This window comes from Chrysochloris asiatica, unplaced genomic scaffold (genome assembly GCF_000296735.1).
Source record: "Chrysochloris asiatica unplaced genomic scaffold, ChrAsi1.0 scaffold00220, whole genome shotgun sequence".
Classification (NCBI taxonomy): Eukaryota; Metazoa; Chordata; class Mammalia; order Afrosoricida; family Chrysochloridae; genus Chrysochloris; species Chrysochloris asiatica.
Window position 1 is genome coordinate 585,576 of NW_006408738.1, and position 18,201 is coordinate 603,776.

Consider the following 18,201-nt stretch of genomic DNA (forward strand, 5'->3'; position numbering starts at 1 on the left):
TACCCCGACACCTAGAGTTGAAAACAACCCTGATAATGGGGACATGTGACATAGAAAGGGTTAATAGGTTTGGAGGAGTCATACCCAAGGTTATACATTTGTTTTCTTTATAGCTACTCATTTTTTGCATCTTTCTCGAGGTTATTTTTTAAATTCCTTTTCTATATTTAAAGCAGTAATAAATACTCAATGGCTTAGGAAGAGAAGAATTCTGTGGCCACCCTTAAATTACAGTTGAAAGACTCAAGACTATTGTCTAAAATCTGTCTTCAAGTATTCTCTCGTGACATGAGAACGGCAGTTGTACCTTATTGCACGTTGATTCCCAAAGTCACCTTGTTAAGAGTCTGGGATGTGGTTGGGTACAGGGCAGTTTATGGCCCAGAGCCCAGGAAGGGTCACCTTCCCCTTCCGATGCAGATCCTCCTGGACCCCCATGTTCATGCGCTGCACCAGAAGTTTCTCGTAGAGCAATGGGTGGTAAGCCCCGAGTGTGCAGGCTGCATCATAGTACAGCTCGTGATAGTGACAAAGTTCCGTCTGGCGGAGGGATGGGATATACTCATACACATGCACCTCTCTGCACATGGACATCATGATGAGGATCCCTGAAATAAAATGAAAACTATTATTACTGTTACTTTCTTGAGCGGCGGTTAGGAACGACTGAGGCAGGTGGCACCTCGTTTTCTATTTGTTTTCTTGTTCTCTTCAAACCTGCAATATTACAGCTTCCATCGTGTATGTTGATGCAGCTCATGGGAAAATTGGGTCATATTAGGATGTAACACCATATATGTTGTTGCTGTTGCTAAGTGGCATCGAGTTGGTTCCGACTCATAGCAACTCTGTATAGGGTTTCTGAGGAGCAGCTGGTGGGGTTGAACTGCTGACTTGTGGTCAGTCCAGTGCTGACCCTACAGCACCATGCCAGAAGTCACTTGCAAAACTGATTACTGTGAGCAAAGATCCTGCAATGACAAGACAACACTAACCTTCAGGAGACCTGAAAACCATTATCTAGTGAGTACCACATTTACAATCCAAGTAACAATATTATGTCCAACTCTATATAATGGCCAACCTGATTCACAGTTCTATTATACAATCATATTAATCTGGAAGTACAGTCTTAGCTGGAGTTCTGCTGTGGTGCTGTAGGTTAATGCACTGGACCACAAGGTCAATTTGAATTCCAAGGTTGGTGATTCAAACACTAACTGATCCTCAGAAACCCTATGGAGGGTTTGTATGAGTCAGTTGCTTTACTATAGTAAGATTGTGTTTCAAGGAAACAGATGTTATTAAAAACTTGAGTATGAGTTGTTTGATCATTATAAATTGATTGTAAAGAGTTGTTTGAAGAACTGTAAGACTGAACTGTATAATGGAATAGTATTGTTATTGTTTTGTGCTGTGTGTTGGTTCTGACTCATAGTGACCCTGTGCAGGATTTCCAAGAGTGACTTTTAGGTTTGAACTGTCAACCTTGCAGTTCCCAGTCCAATGCTTATCCTATAGAGCCATACAGCTAAATGGAAAGAAATGGAGCTAAGAGAGACAGAGTTTAATTTATATTAATCAAATTATTTTTCTCATCATTACGACAGTTGTCTTTTTTTTAATGTTTCAAATTTGTTGTTGTTAGGTGCCACTGAGTGGGAGCCAACTCAGAGCAACCCCATGCACAACAGAATGAAACACTGCCTCATCCTGCACCAACCTCACATTTGAGCCCATCGCCGCTGCCTCTGTGCCAATCCATCTCGTTGGGGGTCTTCCTCTTTTTCTTTGACCCTCCACTTTACCAAACATGGTATCCTTCTGCAGGGACTGGTCCCCTCTGACAATATGTCTGAAGTATAAGAGACGAAGTCTGGCCATCCTGTTTAATGTTTAAAATAGACATCTATAACCTAATAAGTACTGGATATATTGTGTTCTTGATCCAGGATAAAGGACTTTCTTTTCCTAGCACCACCACTAACCAATGACATTGAAAACAAAGCCTATCTCAATTATGAACTCATAATTAAAAAATACATACTTCCCATTATTACCAATATTTATCTACAGAAGACAGTCACATTCCCTAATTAATAAACTGTGTTTATATCATGAATATGCCAGGACTAGGGAAATCCCTGTATAAGAGGAGTTAGAAGAGAGAAGGACCCTCATTTTGCCTGGAAGACTCAGGACACTTTCCAGAGAAGGCACTGGTGCTGCCTAGTAGACAAGGAGTGCAGGGAACCAGGAGAAGGGATGCTATTCCAGAAGATAACAAAGGAAAGAAGAGTTTGCCTGTGAATTTAGAGACAAGAAACAGTGTTGTGGCTGAGACGAAAACATGTCCCTGAGTAAATGAAAATGGATAATCAAGTTTAAATTCTATATTCTATGAAGTCTTTTATAAGAAACATGTCAAAAGTTGAAGTTAGCAGAATTTCCTTACTTTTCTGACCCATTTCATCAGGGCTTCCTGCTCTCCCACTGTAGACCTACTAGATTCACTGTGGCCCCTCTCTTGTGCTAAAGAGATGGTGATACAGGAGGAGCTAAAAAAGACCAATGAGGGATCAGCATGTTCTTCCAGAAAGTCCCCAGGAGAAGCTGCGCTTCCTGGACTCTGGGCAACATGGAGACCAGCATATGAGCATACAGCACAGATGATAAAGAAAACACCTTCGTGCTGATAAACAACGACTTTTCCATGAAAACTCACCTCCTCACTGCAAAATCATGGGTAAGAATTGAGAGAGTGATGGAGAAAGCCTTCTGCTCAGGGAGAGTTTAATTTAGTGTTTGGTTGTTAAGTACTGTGGAGTCAGTTCTGATCCATAGAGACCCTGTATAGGATTTCCAAGGAGTGGCTGGTGAACTAGAACTGTCAACTTTGCAATCCAGCATATTAACCCACAGTACCACACTTTGTTGTTGTTGTCAGGTACCACAGAGTCAGAACCGACTCATAGCGACCCCATGCACAGCAGAATGAAACAATGTCCGATCCTGGGCCAACCTCACTACCGCTGCCACTCTTGAGTCCATCAATGATGCCACCTGGCCAATCCATCTTGTTAGGGGTCTTCCCCTTTTTCTCTGACCCTCCACCTTACCCAGCATGACATCCTTCTCCAACGATTGTTCTCTCCGGACAATATGTCCAAAGTATGAGAGATGAAGCTTAGCCATCTTGGCCTCCAAGGAGCACTCTGGATGCACTTCTTCCAAAACAGATCTATTAGTTCTTTTGGCAGTCCATGGCACTTTCAGTATTCTCCTCCAACACCACAAATCAAAGGCATCACTTCTTCTGTGACCTTCCTTATTCATTGTCCAGCTTTCGTATCCATATGAGGCTATTGAAAATACCATGACTTGGGTCAGGTGCACCTTAGTCCTCAAGCTGACTTCTCTGCTCTTCAATACTTTAAAAAGTTCCTGTGCAGCAGATTTGCCCAATGGAATACGTTGTCTCATCTCTTGTCTGCTGCTTCTGCGAGTGTTGATAGTTGATCCAAGAAGAATGAAGTCCTTGACAACTTCAATCTTTTCTCCGTTGATAAGAATGTTGTTTATTGGTCCAGTGGTGAGGATTTTTGTTTTCTTGACATTGAGATGCAATCCATACCGAAGGCTGTGCTCTTTGATCTTCACAAGTAAATGTTTCAAGTCCTCTTCACTTTCAGCAAACAAGGTTGTATCATAGGCATATCGCAGGTTGTTAATGAGTCTTCCTCCAATCCTGACACCAAGTTTTTCTTCATAGAACCCAGCTTCTTGTATCATTTGCTCAGCATACAGGTTGAATAAGTATGGTGAAATAACACAACCTTGTCGCACACCTTTCCCAATTTTAAAATATTCAGTGTTCCCATGCTCTGTTCGAACAACTGCTTCTTGGTCTATGTACAGATTTCTCAGATGTACAATTAAGTGTTCTGGAATACTCATACTTCTCAATGTTGTCCATAGCTTGTCATGATCCACACAATCGAAAGCCTTCGCATAGTAAATAAAGCATAGATAAACATTTTTTATGGTATTCTCTACTTACTAAGACTCCTAATTCAATACTGTTGTTGTTAAGTGCCATTGAGTCAGTTCCAACCCATAGTGACCCTGTATAGGTTTCTGAGGAGCAGCTGGTGAGCTTGAACCATCGATCTTGCAGTTTAAATGGTTTTGCAGTCTGGCGCATTAACCTACAACGCCACACCAGGACTCCTAATTCAATACTATACTGTTCAATTCAATACTAGTCACACTTTAAACCTGAAACAAGCAATAAATCTCCCTATATATATGGTCTGTCTAGATGGCGGTTGTTTGGTTTGTTTTTATGTTTTTATTGTGAATTGGGTGATAGTTTACATGGGAGAAAGCTGGTTTTACACTTATTGTTTCATTGCAATGATTACAACCTCCTCCGTGCATCATCATTCAACAGTATTTACTTCTATTCCCTTGCGTTTTTTTCTTTTATATTTGGGGGGGGGGGGAGGGAGAGTGGGGATTGTACACCAAAACACTCAGAAATATATAATCATATATTTCATAAACCAAAGGCACATTCTGCAACCCTGCCAGCACACAGCCTTTCTCTTTCCAAGAGTCTTCAGTTGCTCTTTCTCTCCATGTCCCATCTCTGTCTCCAACTCTGGTGTCGCTGCTTCTCTGGATAGGGTCCCACATTCCACTCATGTTCTTCTCCCCTGATGGTCCTAGAGTTCTCTGTTCCTGAAATGTAAGATTAACTAACCCCCTTTATGTTACAAAACTTCTACCTTTACAGTTGTGACAGTTGTAATTAGTCATGATAATATTTACTCACTATTGAATTATAAGAACCGTATCCCCATCTAGACAAGATGAAAACTATTCAGTGAGGATTCTAACTTCCCTGGCACATTCTTAAACTAAACTCCCTCTTGAAAACTTGTAGGTCAGTCATTTCGTGCCTTTGTACCCCCCATTTTACGTAGCCAATGTCTAAGTTGCCTGTCCCTATCAACCCTGCACACAGAGGGGGTAGAATAAAGACTCCTTTCCTCTCAGTTGGTATTTTGAGCTACTACATCTGTAAGTATAGGTCAAGTTCCTCAAATTGTGGCAATTTACACTTGTTTCCTTTATTAAGTTTTTAAATCTGCATTTAGTCAACTGGTAATCTTCAAGCAAGGTCAAATGGGTACTATCTGCAAGTTTGGGTGTTTTGAGGCATCTCCTCTCACTTCTTATCAGCTGGATGCTCCACTATCAGCTCTAGCCCTCTGTGGCTATGTCACCAGCAAGCTTATATGGCTGCTCGTGTGATCCCTTTGAGTTTCAGGCTTGGAGGGGGGACTGTTTTGAGGGACTTGATTGTTTGTCTTGATGGCTCTCCAGCGAACAACTTGCTTATCCTTGTAGAAGCCATTCAGACTGACATTTTTTTTTTTTTTTTTCCCCTGTTGGTCTTTCTTTCAAGAAGTATCTTCTGTTTCTCTAGCTGCTGCAGGCTGGTCTGCATGTCCTTTCAAGTGGTAATGTCCCACCTCAGAAGGTTCTGGATGGGGCTCAGGATTCCACTTAAGGTCCTATACACTACAAAGGCTCCCTAAGAAGCCTATTTCACTGGGCAAGTTCTAGAACCCAATTTAAGTATTCTAATGAGTTACAGGCTAAAGACAGGCTTACAAAATTTCATTAATGATATTTCCCAAAATTTCTTTTTATCCCACTTGAGTATCTATTTTATAATAATAGCCAAGGGAAACCAATATTCATAAGACAGTCAAGCATCCTAACATTATTTCTACTCTTTTACCCATTCAGACTATGCCTTGATCTGTGTATCACACAGCCCTGTTGTTCCAAGGTTGAGCATACATCACTATTTCTCTCTGTCCCATTTAGCCCATGAAACCTACCTAAGTTGTAGAGTAGAAGCATGTCTGACCTCTGTTTCATGGAAATCAGCCTTGAGCTGATTTTCTTTTCCCCTTGTAAAGCCAGGGGAAGTCAGACATGGTTCCCACATGGTTTCTCCAGCACCCTAACCAAGAGTTGTGTACAAACTCTCATCTTCACATCACTGTGGGTCTTAGAGTAGATGGTTTATAAAAGGTGGTGGTGGGTGACTCACAATGACCCTAGGTGACATAGTAGAGCTGCCCCATAAGGTGTTTTTGGTTGTAATCTTGACAAGAGCAAAACAACAGGTTTGTCTCCTGCAAAGCTACATGGTGGGTTTGAACTGCCCGCTTTTCACTTAGTAGGTAAGTGCTTAGCTGTTATGCCACCAGGGCAGAGGACTCTGTGAAAGGTTAACTCAAGTCATAGTTAGAGAACTAACTTAGTCATAGTTGGCTCTACCCCATTAACAGCAGTTCTCAAATTGCAGTAGAAAGAAAAACAGAAAATCATGGATAAATTGTTAGAATGCAGATTCCTGGGACTTATCCCTTTTCTCAAGCATGTGGATTCCTTTGACTTGTGTCAGGATGTAGAATCTGCATTTAAAAAAGCATTTCAAAATTATCTGTGGTGAGGGACTGTGTTTAAAAAACACCGAAGTGCAGAACAGACCAATACTTTTGTAAAATACTATAATAATAAATTGCTCAAACAATGATCACATAATCAGATTGCTATAAGAGTTTCTAAACTTTTTGAATATTTAAGGAGCTCTGGTAGCATAGTGGTTACAAGTTGGGCTTCCAACTTCAAGGCCATCAGTTCAAAACTACCAGCGGTTTTGTGGGAGAAAGATGAGGCATTCTGCTCCCGTAAAGATTTCCAGCCTTGGAAACCCTGTGCAGGGTCACTATGAGTTGGGACTGACATCATGTTTGACTATCAAATGAACATGAAACTATAAAAATCAGCCCTAAATGTTTCAATGGCAGTGAGCTGCAATATAGATATAATATTTGTAGGAAGGTACATTCAAAAGGAAGGACACATTTAATTTTCAACTTGTTGGGTATATGTGAATAGTGGACAAGAGGACTTATAGTCCAAAAGGAGAATATTTCTTAATATTTTAAACTTGTTTCTGTCAGTCTGATCCATTCACTTGGCATATATAGACTTTGATTTTTAATTTTCTTAAGGCCATTATTACACCGATAAATTAATTTTAGATTCAGACTGCCATTCACAAATGAAGTAAGATAACACCAGGATCCCAGATGGTACCTGAACTACCACTAGTAAGGTTTTGTGTCGAGAGGGCCCCCAGACCACCCTCAGACTCAATGATTCCAAACTGAGAGGAGTCGCACGTTTCCTTATATAGTTGGACCGCTGCTTATAATTTATTACGGCAATAACATTAAAAATCAAAAGAAGCCAAGGGGAAAGCAGGTGCATGTTTACAGAATCCTCACCCAGGGGAGTCAGTCATACAAACTTAATTTCTCTTCCATCAAGTGTGACAACATGAATGAAATGTTGCCCATCAGGGAACCTCACTAGAGAATCAGTACAAAAGGTTTTCACTGGGGTTTGTTCACATGGGCAGTCTCTGCTTGGCATGCACTGAAGCTCCAACTCTCAGGAAGAAAGACAATATTCAACATGCAGCATTAAGTAAACAGTATAGGTGAATTACTTTTATCATTTACATGGTAGCCCTCCTCCCAAATCCAAGTTCCCAAACACCAGCCAAGATCCATCCTTGCCAACAGACAGTCTACTATGTCCCTCGTCCCTGTACAGGTGCCACATATGAACACATTTAAAGAATGACATGACTTCAGAATCATTTCCTCATGCCAGACCAGCATGGGGAATTCACAGTTGTTTATGCTAAAACTGTTACTGATTTTTTTTTCTTTTATTATCTTTCTCATGTTTGATCAAGATTACCTAAAAAGCAAAATTATAAATCATCTAATACTATGCTATTCAGTATGAAATTTTTATAAAACTCACTTGAGGGACTTTCTGTGTTTATTTATGGGCTACCAAAACTTAACTGCTTTCATCATTAATAAAAGTTGTACTATTTTCAATAACACTGAGAATGACTTTTTAATAGGCAGATGAATGTTTAGGAGTTTTTAAATGTAGTTTTCCAAACCAATCAAATGGGCAGTTATTTAGTTAGATGTTCAAAATTTGAAACATATTTCAATTAACGTTAAGTTTTTCACTTGGCCAGTTTTTTAACAAATGAGCCCATACTAGGGACCCATTTGAAGAAAAAAAGTATTAATATTTATGGGCATTATTAAAAGACTCAACAGGTATTATTCATCTGTCAAAATGCATGTTTAAAAATACGATATAATGCAATATAATTAACAGACCAATTAAAAAGTATTCTGACTGGTCTTAATTAAATATCACTTTACATAAGCCAGCAAATATGGATGCCTATTTGCTCTGGTAGCGTAGTGGTTACGAATCGGGCTGCGAACCTTAAGGTCAGCGGTTTGAAACTACCAGCCGCTCCACAGGAGAAAGATGAGGCTTTCTACTCCTGTAAAGATTTACACCCTCGGAAACCCTGTACAGGGTCGCTATGGATCGGAACCGACTCGACAGCACTTAACAACAACAGCAATTTGCTCCAAAACCTGGGTAAAAAGCTAACTTGAACTCACGTTCAGATTATGGTAAATTTTATATTAATTGTTGTTATTAAGTGCCATTGAGTTGATTCTGACCCATAGCAACCCTGTAGAGGGTTTCCAAGGAGCAGCTGGTGAGCTTGAACCACCTACCTTGCAGTTCAAATGACTTTGCAGTCTGATGCATTAGCCCACAGCGCCATATTCATTCTAACAACTCTTTTGTGAATGTTGGCCATTTGCAGAAATTGCTAATTTATTTTACATATGGTTTATGTTCATGAGTTCATTAGAAATGATTTGAGTGTTTTTTCCTGTGATTTACATTATATTCTCCTTTATGTCCAGAGCTATTTATTCCCATTTAATGAAAGAATATTTTCATTAGGAAGAATATTTTATTATTCTTAGAGGTTTTGGATGCTACTTTAATTTTATTCTGACCAACATATGACATTGTCAATATTTTCCTAAATGAAAATAGGTGAAAAGCTAAGTTTACTGAATATGCTACTCTAACAGAAATTTAGCAACTCTTTTGCATTTTGTCTATAAATTCAAACATAAAATAAAAAACCATGATACCTATACTTGTTAGGTGCTGTTAAGTTAGTTCTGACTCACAGTGACCCTGTGCCCAACAGAACGAAGCGCTGTGTGAACCTGCATCACCTCACACTTGCTAGTTTAAATCCATTGTGGCTGCCACTGTGTCAGTCCACCTTATTTGGGGTCTTCGTCTTTCTTTGATCCGCTACTTTACCTACCACGCATGATATCCTTCTTCAAGGACTGGACCCTCCTGATTCCACATCCAAAAAGAACAAGAGATGAAGTCTCACCATTCTATCGTCTAAGAAGCATTCTGGCTGCACTTGTTCCAAGACAGATTTGTTTGTTCTTCTGGCACCAACGCAGTCCATGGGACTTTCATTACTCTTCTCTAACACCATAGCTGTACTTAAACTTTCTTAAAGAGCAAAACTGACATTTTTAGAAATATGTGGTGCTGTAGGAGATGCACTAGACTACTAACCACAAGGTTGGTGGTTCAAATCCACTCGTCATTCCTTGTAAATGCTATGAGTCAGAAGCAACTCGACAACACATTAACAACAACTAAACATATTAAAATTATTTCCAGAAAACATTTTTAATTAAAAGGTGGCTTGGAAATGTGACCTCAATGTGATAAAATAGTAATTTAAGAAGTATCTGCCAAATTAAATATAATCATATAATAAAATAATAATATTTGAAGGGCAGTTTTGTTTAATTTATATTGTATAATTTAACTATAACACATACAAGGCTCATTATTTACAGGGAAATGCAAAAAGATGCAACTACTCAATATAACTATGATGTATTTTATACAATCACAAATAAAGATATCAAATAGCTTATTATTTTGCATTTATGTTCGGAGTCTGGAATATATATTGGAACATGAGGTGCAATATGAAATGGGAAGGAAAGTTACAGTTTGTTTCTAAGCATATTGTGCTTGTACATATATTAGATATGCCTGAAATTATGTCTGCATCTGTGAATTCCAAAAATACTACTTATAACATTATCATAAAGATACTTGCCTTTAGAAAAGGGGGGGGGGGAGCTGGTGTGGTTTGTACACTTTAAATTTGTCATTTTTACAGTGTAAATGAGTTTCACCTTTATACTAATGTATGACTAGATACATGACAACATGCCCTAACCAGAAAATGCACACACATACACACAAAAGCCCACATCAAAATTATGCACACAGAAAACCACTATTATAAATAAATCCAAGAAAAATGGGAGCCCAGATGATTGTAACAGGGAAAACAGCCACATGGAAAAATACGCACACAGAAAATGCTCTTGTAAAACATAAGCTAAAAGTTTAGATTTGGGTTTGGGTACGAGTTAGCATTTATTAGTTTATAATATTATTGTGACTTTGAGAATTTTTCTACGTGTGCATTTTTCTAAGTGGGCATTTCTCAGTGTGAGCAATTTTCTATGTAGTTTGTTATTCTGAGTGAGCAATTTTCTGTGTGTTTACTTTTCTTGTGTGCGTTTATGACAGGGAATCTTTTTCTATGCACAATTTTTACGTGGGTGTTTTGTATATGTTTCATAGAACTGCTGCTATAAGGCTGTTTGGCTTCTGGTTTTCAGGCTATGTGCTCTGCTATGCAAGCTAGTAGCTCCAGGATTTGCCTAGAAAGCCTCCTGAATGTTAGTGGCACTGACCTAGTCAGGATTTATGATGCACAGTGAGTTTATTCACCACTTAAAATATATACCTGCCAATATGGGAACAAATATGAACCATGGCATTCCAAGCAAATTATTCCTGATCCTCAGCTAGACTATGGTGTAATCAAAAAGGTGTTTTTTGTTTTGTTTTGTTTTTTATATATAGCATCAAATAACATCCAAATTGGAATGAAAGAGAGAAATGTTCCTCTGGAGTGAATAAGTAGCTCCCAATGGGCTATGGGTAAGGAACCTAATACAATGAAAAATTACTGGCAAATAGTGAAGTCCTTAGGGATCATCTAAATTATTTGATCCATGTTATATTCTTTTCATTCTAAACACTGCATGTACAGCCCAATACTCCCTTTATTGCTTCTCTGAGAAGGCATGGTACATCCCAAACGTGTCTGCTAGTATAACTCTCTGAACTATTTGGACAGATATGAACTCTGATAAGAAGTTCAATTAGATAATACTTGGGAAAGCAAGACATAAGCACTTAGCAACAATTATTAAAATAGCATTTCCTTTGCTTCAGCACTAATACTTTTGGAAAAACATCTAAACTAGTTCTTTAAAATAGTTTAAAGAAAAGGAAAATATATACGTTCAAATACAGAATTAACTAAGGTACATATTTGTTATTGCTGTTGTTAAGAGCCAGCGAGTCGGTTCCAACTCATAGCAACCCTGTAGAGGGTTTCTGAGGGGTGGCTGGTGGGTCTGAGCATGAATATAGTAGCGTAGTGGTTACGAATCGGGCTTCGAACTGTAAGGTCAGCAGTTCGAAACTACCGGCGGTTCCGCAAGAGAAAGATGAGGCATTCTGCTCCCGTAAAGATTAACAACCTCGGAAACCCTGTGCAGGGTCACTATGAGTCGGAACCGACTCCACAGCACGTAACAACAACAACAACAACAACAACAACATATTAAATAATTTAAGACAAACGAAATGTCCAATAATTAAAGGAAGACCCTAATACACCGATTTTCTATTAATTTATTTGCTTTATAATACTTTAATTTAAATTATCTGAGTGTAAGAATAGTCCCCTTCCATTGGGGAACATGGTCTTATATGACTGAGCATAGTTTTAGGGGAGGCCCTCCACAACAGGGGTCCTGGTGTGGCACCACAAGATGTGCACTCTACTTCAAGGTAGGTTTAAACCACAAGGTTGGCGATTCAAGTTCACCAGCAGCTTCTTGGAAATCATATATGGGATTTCTATGAGTCAGAGTCAACTCAACAGCACTGAACAACAACAACACACCATAATAATAGTAAACGCTTAATTATTAGCTATTGTGTGGGGTGGTGCGATAGGCTAGGCATTGTACTGCTAACCACAAGGTCGGTGGCTCAAACCCACCCTCTAGCTGCTCCTTGGAAACACTTTATAGGGTCACTATGAGTTGGAACCTATGCAACTTCACTTAAAAACAACAATAATTCAAAGATAAAGACACTATTATTATCTTCATTTATATATGAAAAACGGGGCTCTAGAGGCGTTAAAAAGTTGTTCAAAGTTACACATCTAGTTGAGGGGAGGAGGCAAGATTTGGTTCTGCTCTTTGCAGCACTGAAGATCTTAGCTACAATCCACACATAGTGATCAGGAAGGTGGGGGTCCCTCTTATAGGTGAGTCAAGTTAAATCAAAGGTGAGAGCTTATATATTTACATAAAGTATAATTTCTCATTCATTCAGCAAGAAGTCCTGGTATGGCGCTGTATGATAAGCACTAGGCTGCTATCCACAAGGATGGTGGTTCAAACCCATCACACATTCCTTGGAAACCACACTCAGGGTTTGTAAGAGTGAGCACTGACTCAACAGCACTGAAGAACATCACCACCATTCAGCAAACATTTACTTTGTGACTCCTGGGTAGTGCCAGGCACTGGGAGACGATGATGCATTAGAGCAATGTTAAGTATAAGCAAACCCACGGTCATCAAGCTGATTCTGTCACATAGAGACCCCATACAGGGTTTACTAGCCATCTTTACGGGAGCAGCAAGCCTCATCATTCTCCATGAAGCAGCTGGTGCATATGAACTGCCAACCTGGTAGTTAGAAGTCCAGTGCTTATCCTACAGTGCCACCAGGTATCCTCTAGTGTTTACAATAAGCAAGTCTAAATAGGAGGAATGATATCTGATGGGTCCTTGCTTAAGTAGCTCGGCTGCTAACTGAACGGTTAGCAGTTTGAATGCTCCATCTGCTCCACGGATGCAAAGACTTGGTGATCTTCCCTCATAATGAATAAAACCACATAGAACAGTTTGACTCAACAGGACATAACACTACACTAACATGGAGTCCTAGTGTGCCACTCTATAAGCCCAGGACCACAAGGTTGGTTTTAGCCATAAGATCGAGGGTTAAAACTCATCAGTTGCAAAAAATAAAAAAAATAAAAAAAACAAAAACTCACCAGTCGCTCCTCCAAAACCCTATGACTTCACAACAACAACATACACTAACATGGAGTCCTGGTGTGGCACTATAAGGTAATCACTGGACTACTAACTGCAAGGTTAGCAGTTCAAACCCACCAGCCACTCCTTGAAAACCCTATACAAGGTGGCTATGAGTCAGAATCGACTTGAGGGCACTTAACAATAACAGATCGGGGTATGAAGGAGGAGAGAAGGAGTTATTTCACATTTTAAAAACAGTTTAAATACTTACTTATGTAAAATTTTCCCCATGTTTAAAAAGGCTGCAAAACTCCCAGATACTCTTCAAAAGAGCTGCAAAGAAGAACCGAACAACACAAGATGGAATCGTTGTCTTCCACAAGGAACAGTGAAGACCTGAACCTATGTCCATCTCAGGATAAAAATTTACCTGTAGACCTCATCAGACTTAAATGTTAATAAAATTAGATTAAAAAAAAAGTTAGGTTTTCATTCATTTTACATAATGACCTCATTGTCAAAACTTAAAATATATTCACACATAGTTATTTTAAAATATTGTGAAAAATAGCTAGCTTCAGTAGTCAATGTGAAACTTTGAGTTTGGATTTCATGTTTACTTCCAATAAATATCCATTTCTTGAGTAATGATTCTTCACAAGTATTTTGTTAGCTAGATGTTGCTGATAATAATATGGATGCCAGCTAATCTTTGGTAGCTGACACATGCGGAATCACCAGATGTTCTGCTCCAGATGCTGACTCACAGCAACGGTGTGAAATAGTAACTGTTCTTTTCAATATCTAAGTTCGGGAGTCATTTGCTTTGCAGAAATAGGTAACTAGTACACATGCTCTCTATCACTGAGCTATAACATTAATTCATTCACCAAACACTTATTTATTTACTCTCTTTCTGGTCAGAGTAGGAACACTATGAAGGGTAAAATAGGCATTCCTTGCCCTCAGTGTATTTTGTTCTTTTGCTTCATTGTACACACTGTAGTTATAATGATACTTTATCAATGTGCATATAGAGTCTTGGTATGGCACTGTAGGATAAACACTGGACTGCTAACTGCAAAGTCGATGGTTCGAACCCATCAGCCTCTCCTCAGAAACCCTTGCTGGTGTCACTATGAGTTACAACTGACTCAACAGCACTCAACAACAACAACATGTGAACACACAGGAGTAATCTCTGCCCCCCCCCCCCCCCCCCCCCCCACTGCACCCTTAGTTCCAGGTGGATAGGATGCTGGCCTGGCTTCATTGCCACCATAGTCCAGGGACCTAGCCTTGTGCTTAACAAACAGAAGGCACTCATCAATGCCCACTTCCATTTCATCTTCTGCTTTCCTCCTATAGAATAAAATCAGTCCTGGTCCCCAAACCTCTGAATAGCATGGGATCAGGCCTGTTTCCCTCGGAATGTCATTGCCATTGGATACATTTTCATATGAAGAAATATCTTTAGAGTTCCTAACAGTGAACTTTTAGCACAATTGTAGCAGAGTCTATTTTACACACACAGATCTAGAAACACATATAAACAAAATGTACTCAAAGCATTCACAAATAATAAGTAACAAAGCACAAGACTGCTTTTTACCACAAAGGGAGAAGCGATCATCAATCAAGATGGCCTGCTTCACCTCCAGGTGGAGACTTATGTTAATTAGGAAAGCTGAATGTCAGGGAAACTCCCAGGATGACCCATCCTGTTTACCCACTGACTTGGGGCAGAAGACTTTATTATACAAACTGAAGCATACTAATCTATCTCAAAGGCTCCATGATGGGTTCTTTTGTTCACTAATGGATGGTGAAGGTTAGAGTCTTTGGAAATGATAAGGCAGCATTGAGACAAAAAGTCAATACTTTCTCAACATGACCTCAGAACACAGAGGGGGCATTTGGCAAACACTTTTTGATTACAGGGGACAAAAATAATCATTGATTTTTCAAAAATTCTTATGGCAGATTAATCGAGACAACTAGAACTTGAGACATGGGTGGCATTACTTTTTTTGGTATTTAAGAACATCAGATAAATTGTAAGATAGTCTCTAGCTCTCTTGTATTTCTGAGAAAGATCAAAGAGGAGGTGTAAAAGCTGAATCAGTAACAGAATGATATTCACAGGGTGAGTTGTACTCTGCTGGGTGGTGCATCTCAGGCTCAATCTACTGCTGACACTTAGTGAGAGGGCTTGTGCACTTAAATATGACAAGTAAGAGCAGCAGCAGCAGCCATGTAACGATGCCAAACCATGCCTTTTATTGTATCTCTCTCTACACCCACAGAGCATGACCTGTGCAGTTGGAACTTAACGGTTGCTTATTTGCGTGCTCGTCTATGATTTCTTTCAGCAAAACCACATGGGACTCTGGAAAGCAATATGGCACTTCCTCAGAAGGTTGGAAATAGAAATACTTTATGATCCAGCAATTCCTCTACTTGGTATTTACCCACAAGAAATACAAGCCTTAACACGAGTAGGTATATGCACACCAGTGTTCACAGCAGCACTATTTACAATAGCAAAAAGAGAGAGACAGCCAAAGTGCCAGGGAATTGAAGAATGGATAAATAAACTGTGGTACATACACACAATGGAATATTATGCTACCTTAAAGAATAACAAGGCAGCTGCAAGCCACCGCATAACATGCATGAACCTTGAAGACATTTTGTTGAATAAAATTAGTCACAAAAGGTGAAATACTGCATAGGACCACTACTGTAAAAGACTATGAAAAAGAACCTATAGTAAAGGGGGGTGGGGGGATTCTTTGCTGGTTGCTGTAATGTGGGGTGTGGGGTAAGGGGAGGGAGAGGAAGGTGAAGCAGAGGGCAGGGAATAGACACAGGATAGTTTGGGTGCTAGGGAGGTGGGCAATATACAAGAAGGGAGAGGAGAATGGAAGAACAAAGCAGATGGGAGAACAATTAGGCAGGTTTGCAAGAGCTAAGTGGGACAGAGGTAAAGAATGATGTATGCACAACCTTGGAACAACAGGGCTCTGAGATACAAGGATTGAGACATGGTTGGAAGGGAAATGGGGAGAGATAATGTTAAGATGCTTGGCTGTCTTTTGAATCTTGGTTTCCCTTGCATACCATTATAAAATAGACACTGGAGGGGGAGAGAAAGGAATAGCCAAAAATATCACCATAGAAAGCTTGTAAGTCTGTCTTCTGCCTATAACTGATTGGAATACCTAAAATGGGGTTACAACGTGCCCAGTGAAGGAGGCTTCCTACAGAGCCTCTGCATTACATAAAACCATAGGTGGAATTCTGAACAGCATCCAGAATCTTCAGAGGTGGGAAATTTCCACTTGAAACGATGGGCAGACCTTCTAGCCTGGAGTGGCTAGAAGAACAGAAGATACTTCTTAAAAGAAAGACCAACAGGAAAAATACAAAACAATATAGGCAGACTGACTGATTACTACAGGAACAAGCAAGTTGCTTACCCAGGAGACATCAAGGCAAGTGGTCGGCTCTCCTCAGAGCAAAGCCCCTTCCAAGACTAAGACTCAATGGGAATACACACTCTGCTTGGTGACCACGTTCATCACCGATAAGGGGAAGTGACGGGAAAACAGCAATGAAGCCGTGAGCTAAGCCCTACAACATTCAATAGACTTCTGTGAACCCTGGTGTAGACCTGGCTGGCCAGCAGTGTTGCAAGACCTGGGGACTCTTGGACCCAGAGTCAGTGACATAGCCACAGAGGACTAGAGTGGAGAGTGAAGCATCCAGCTGATAAGAAGAAAGGACATATGCACAAGAGCACCCACAGTTGCAGATAATGCCCACTTGATCTGGCTTCAATGACTAGATGATCAGAGCTCAACTAGAAGAAGAAAGAAGAGAAAAAAAAGAGTAATCTGATACAATTTGATGAACTTGACCTATGGATGCAGTAGCTCAAAAGAGGGAACAAATCTTTACAGCAAGGATCATTCCCACCCCCTCTATACACAGAGTCGACAGGGATGGGCAACTTGGTCATTGACTACCCAAAAAGGGGGGGGGGGTTACAAAGGCAAGAAGTGACTGGCTTACAACCTTTCAAGAGGGAACCTAGATCCTAGATCCAGAGGGCATGGAGGAAGGTGGACTCTCCACTGAGTAGTATCTAATCTGTCTAGGTGGGGCTGATGAAAGGAAATATGGATAGGTATCTTGTGATACAATTGTTGTTGTTGTTGTTAAGTGCCATCGAGTCGGGTCCGACCCATAGCGACCCTGTACAGGGTTTCCGAGGGTGTAAATCTTTACGGGAGTAGAAAGCCTCATCTTTCTCCCGCGGAGCAGCTGGTAGTTTCGAACCGCTGACCTTAAGGTTCGCAGCCCGATTCGTGAATAATTATTATCAGCAGTGATTGTGAGGGTTGGAAACATAAAGGTAGACATTTTGTAGCAAGGAGGGGAGTGATTAACTTTGCAGTCTAGGAGCAGAGATCCCTGGGACCATCAAGGGAGAAGAGTGGAGAGCGGAACCCTATCCAGAGAAGCAGTGACACCAGAGATGGAGGCAGAGATGATGACGTGGAAAGATGGAGCGGTGGGGGACTTTAGACCCAGAGAGGGAGAGGGGCTGTGTGCTGACGACCCGGGGAGGGGGAAAGCTTTGTTGGTTGGATGATGATGCATGGAGGGGATTGTAACCATGGCAATGAAACGACATACGACAGGATGAATGTAAAACTAATATTCTCCCATGTAAACTATCACATAATTCACAATAAAACATTAAAAAATAAAAAAACTCATGGGAAATCCACTCAATGAGGAAATGATTCATCTTTAATAAACAGTGTTGAGACAGCTAGATTTCCACAAACAAATCTCACACCATATATATAAATTAACACAAAATGGACTAACAACATAAATATATGTTGAAATGAAAATCATAAAATTCCTAGTAGAATAC

General features: G+C 40.0%; 1 protein-coding gene across 1 annotated transcript in view; it reads right to left on the minus strand.

The window, feature by feature from the left end:
* Positions 1-339: 339 nt before the first annotated feature.
* ST6GAL2 (ST6 beta-galactosamide alpha-2,6-sialyltranferase 2) overlaps positions 340-18,201 on the minus strand; it is a 55,567-nt gene continuing 37,705 nt past the window's right edge. Inside the window, exon 5 of the mRNA XM_006873041.1 lies at positions 340-608. Coding sequence (XP_006873103.1) covers positions 340-608 — 269 coding nt within the window. The remainder of the gene's footprint in view (positions 609-18,201) is intronic.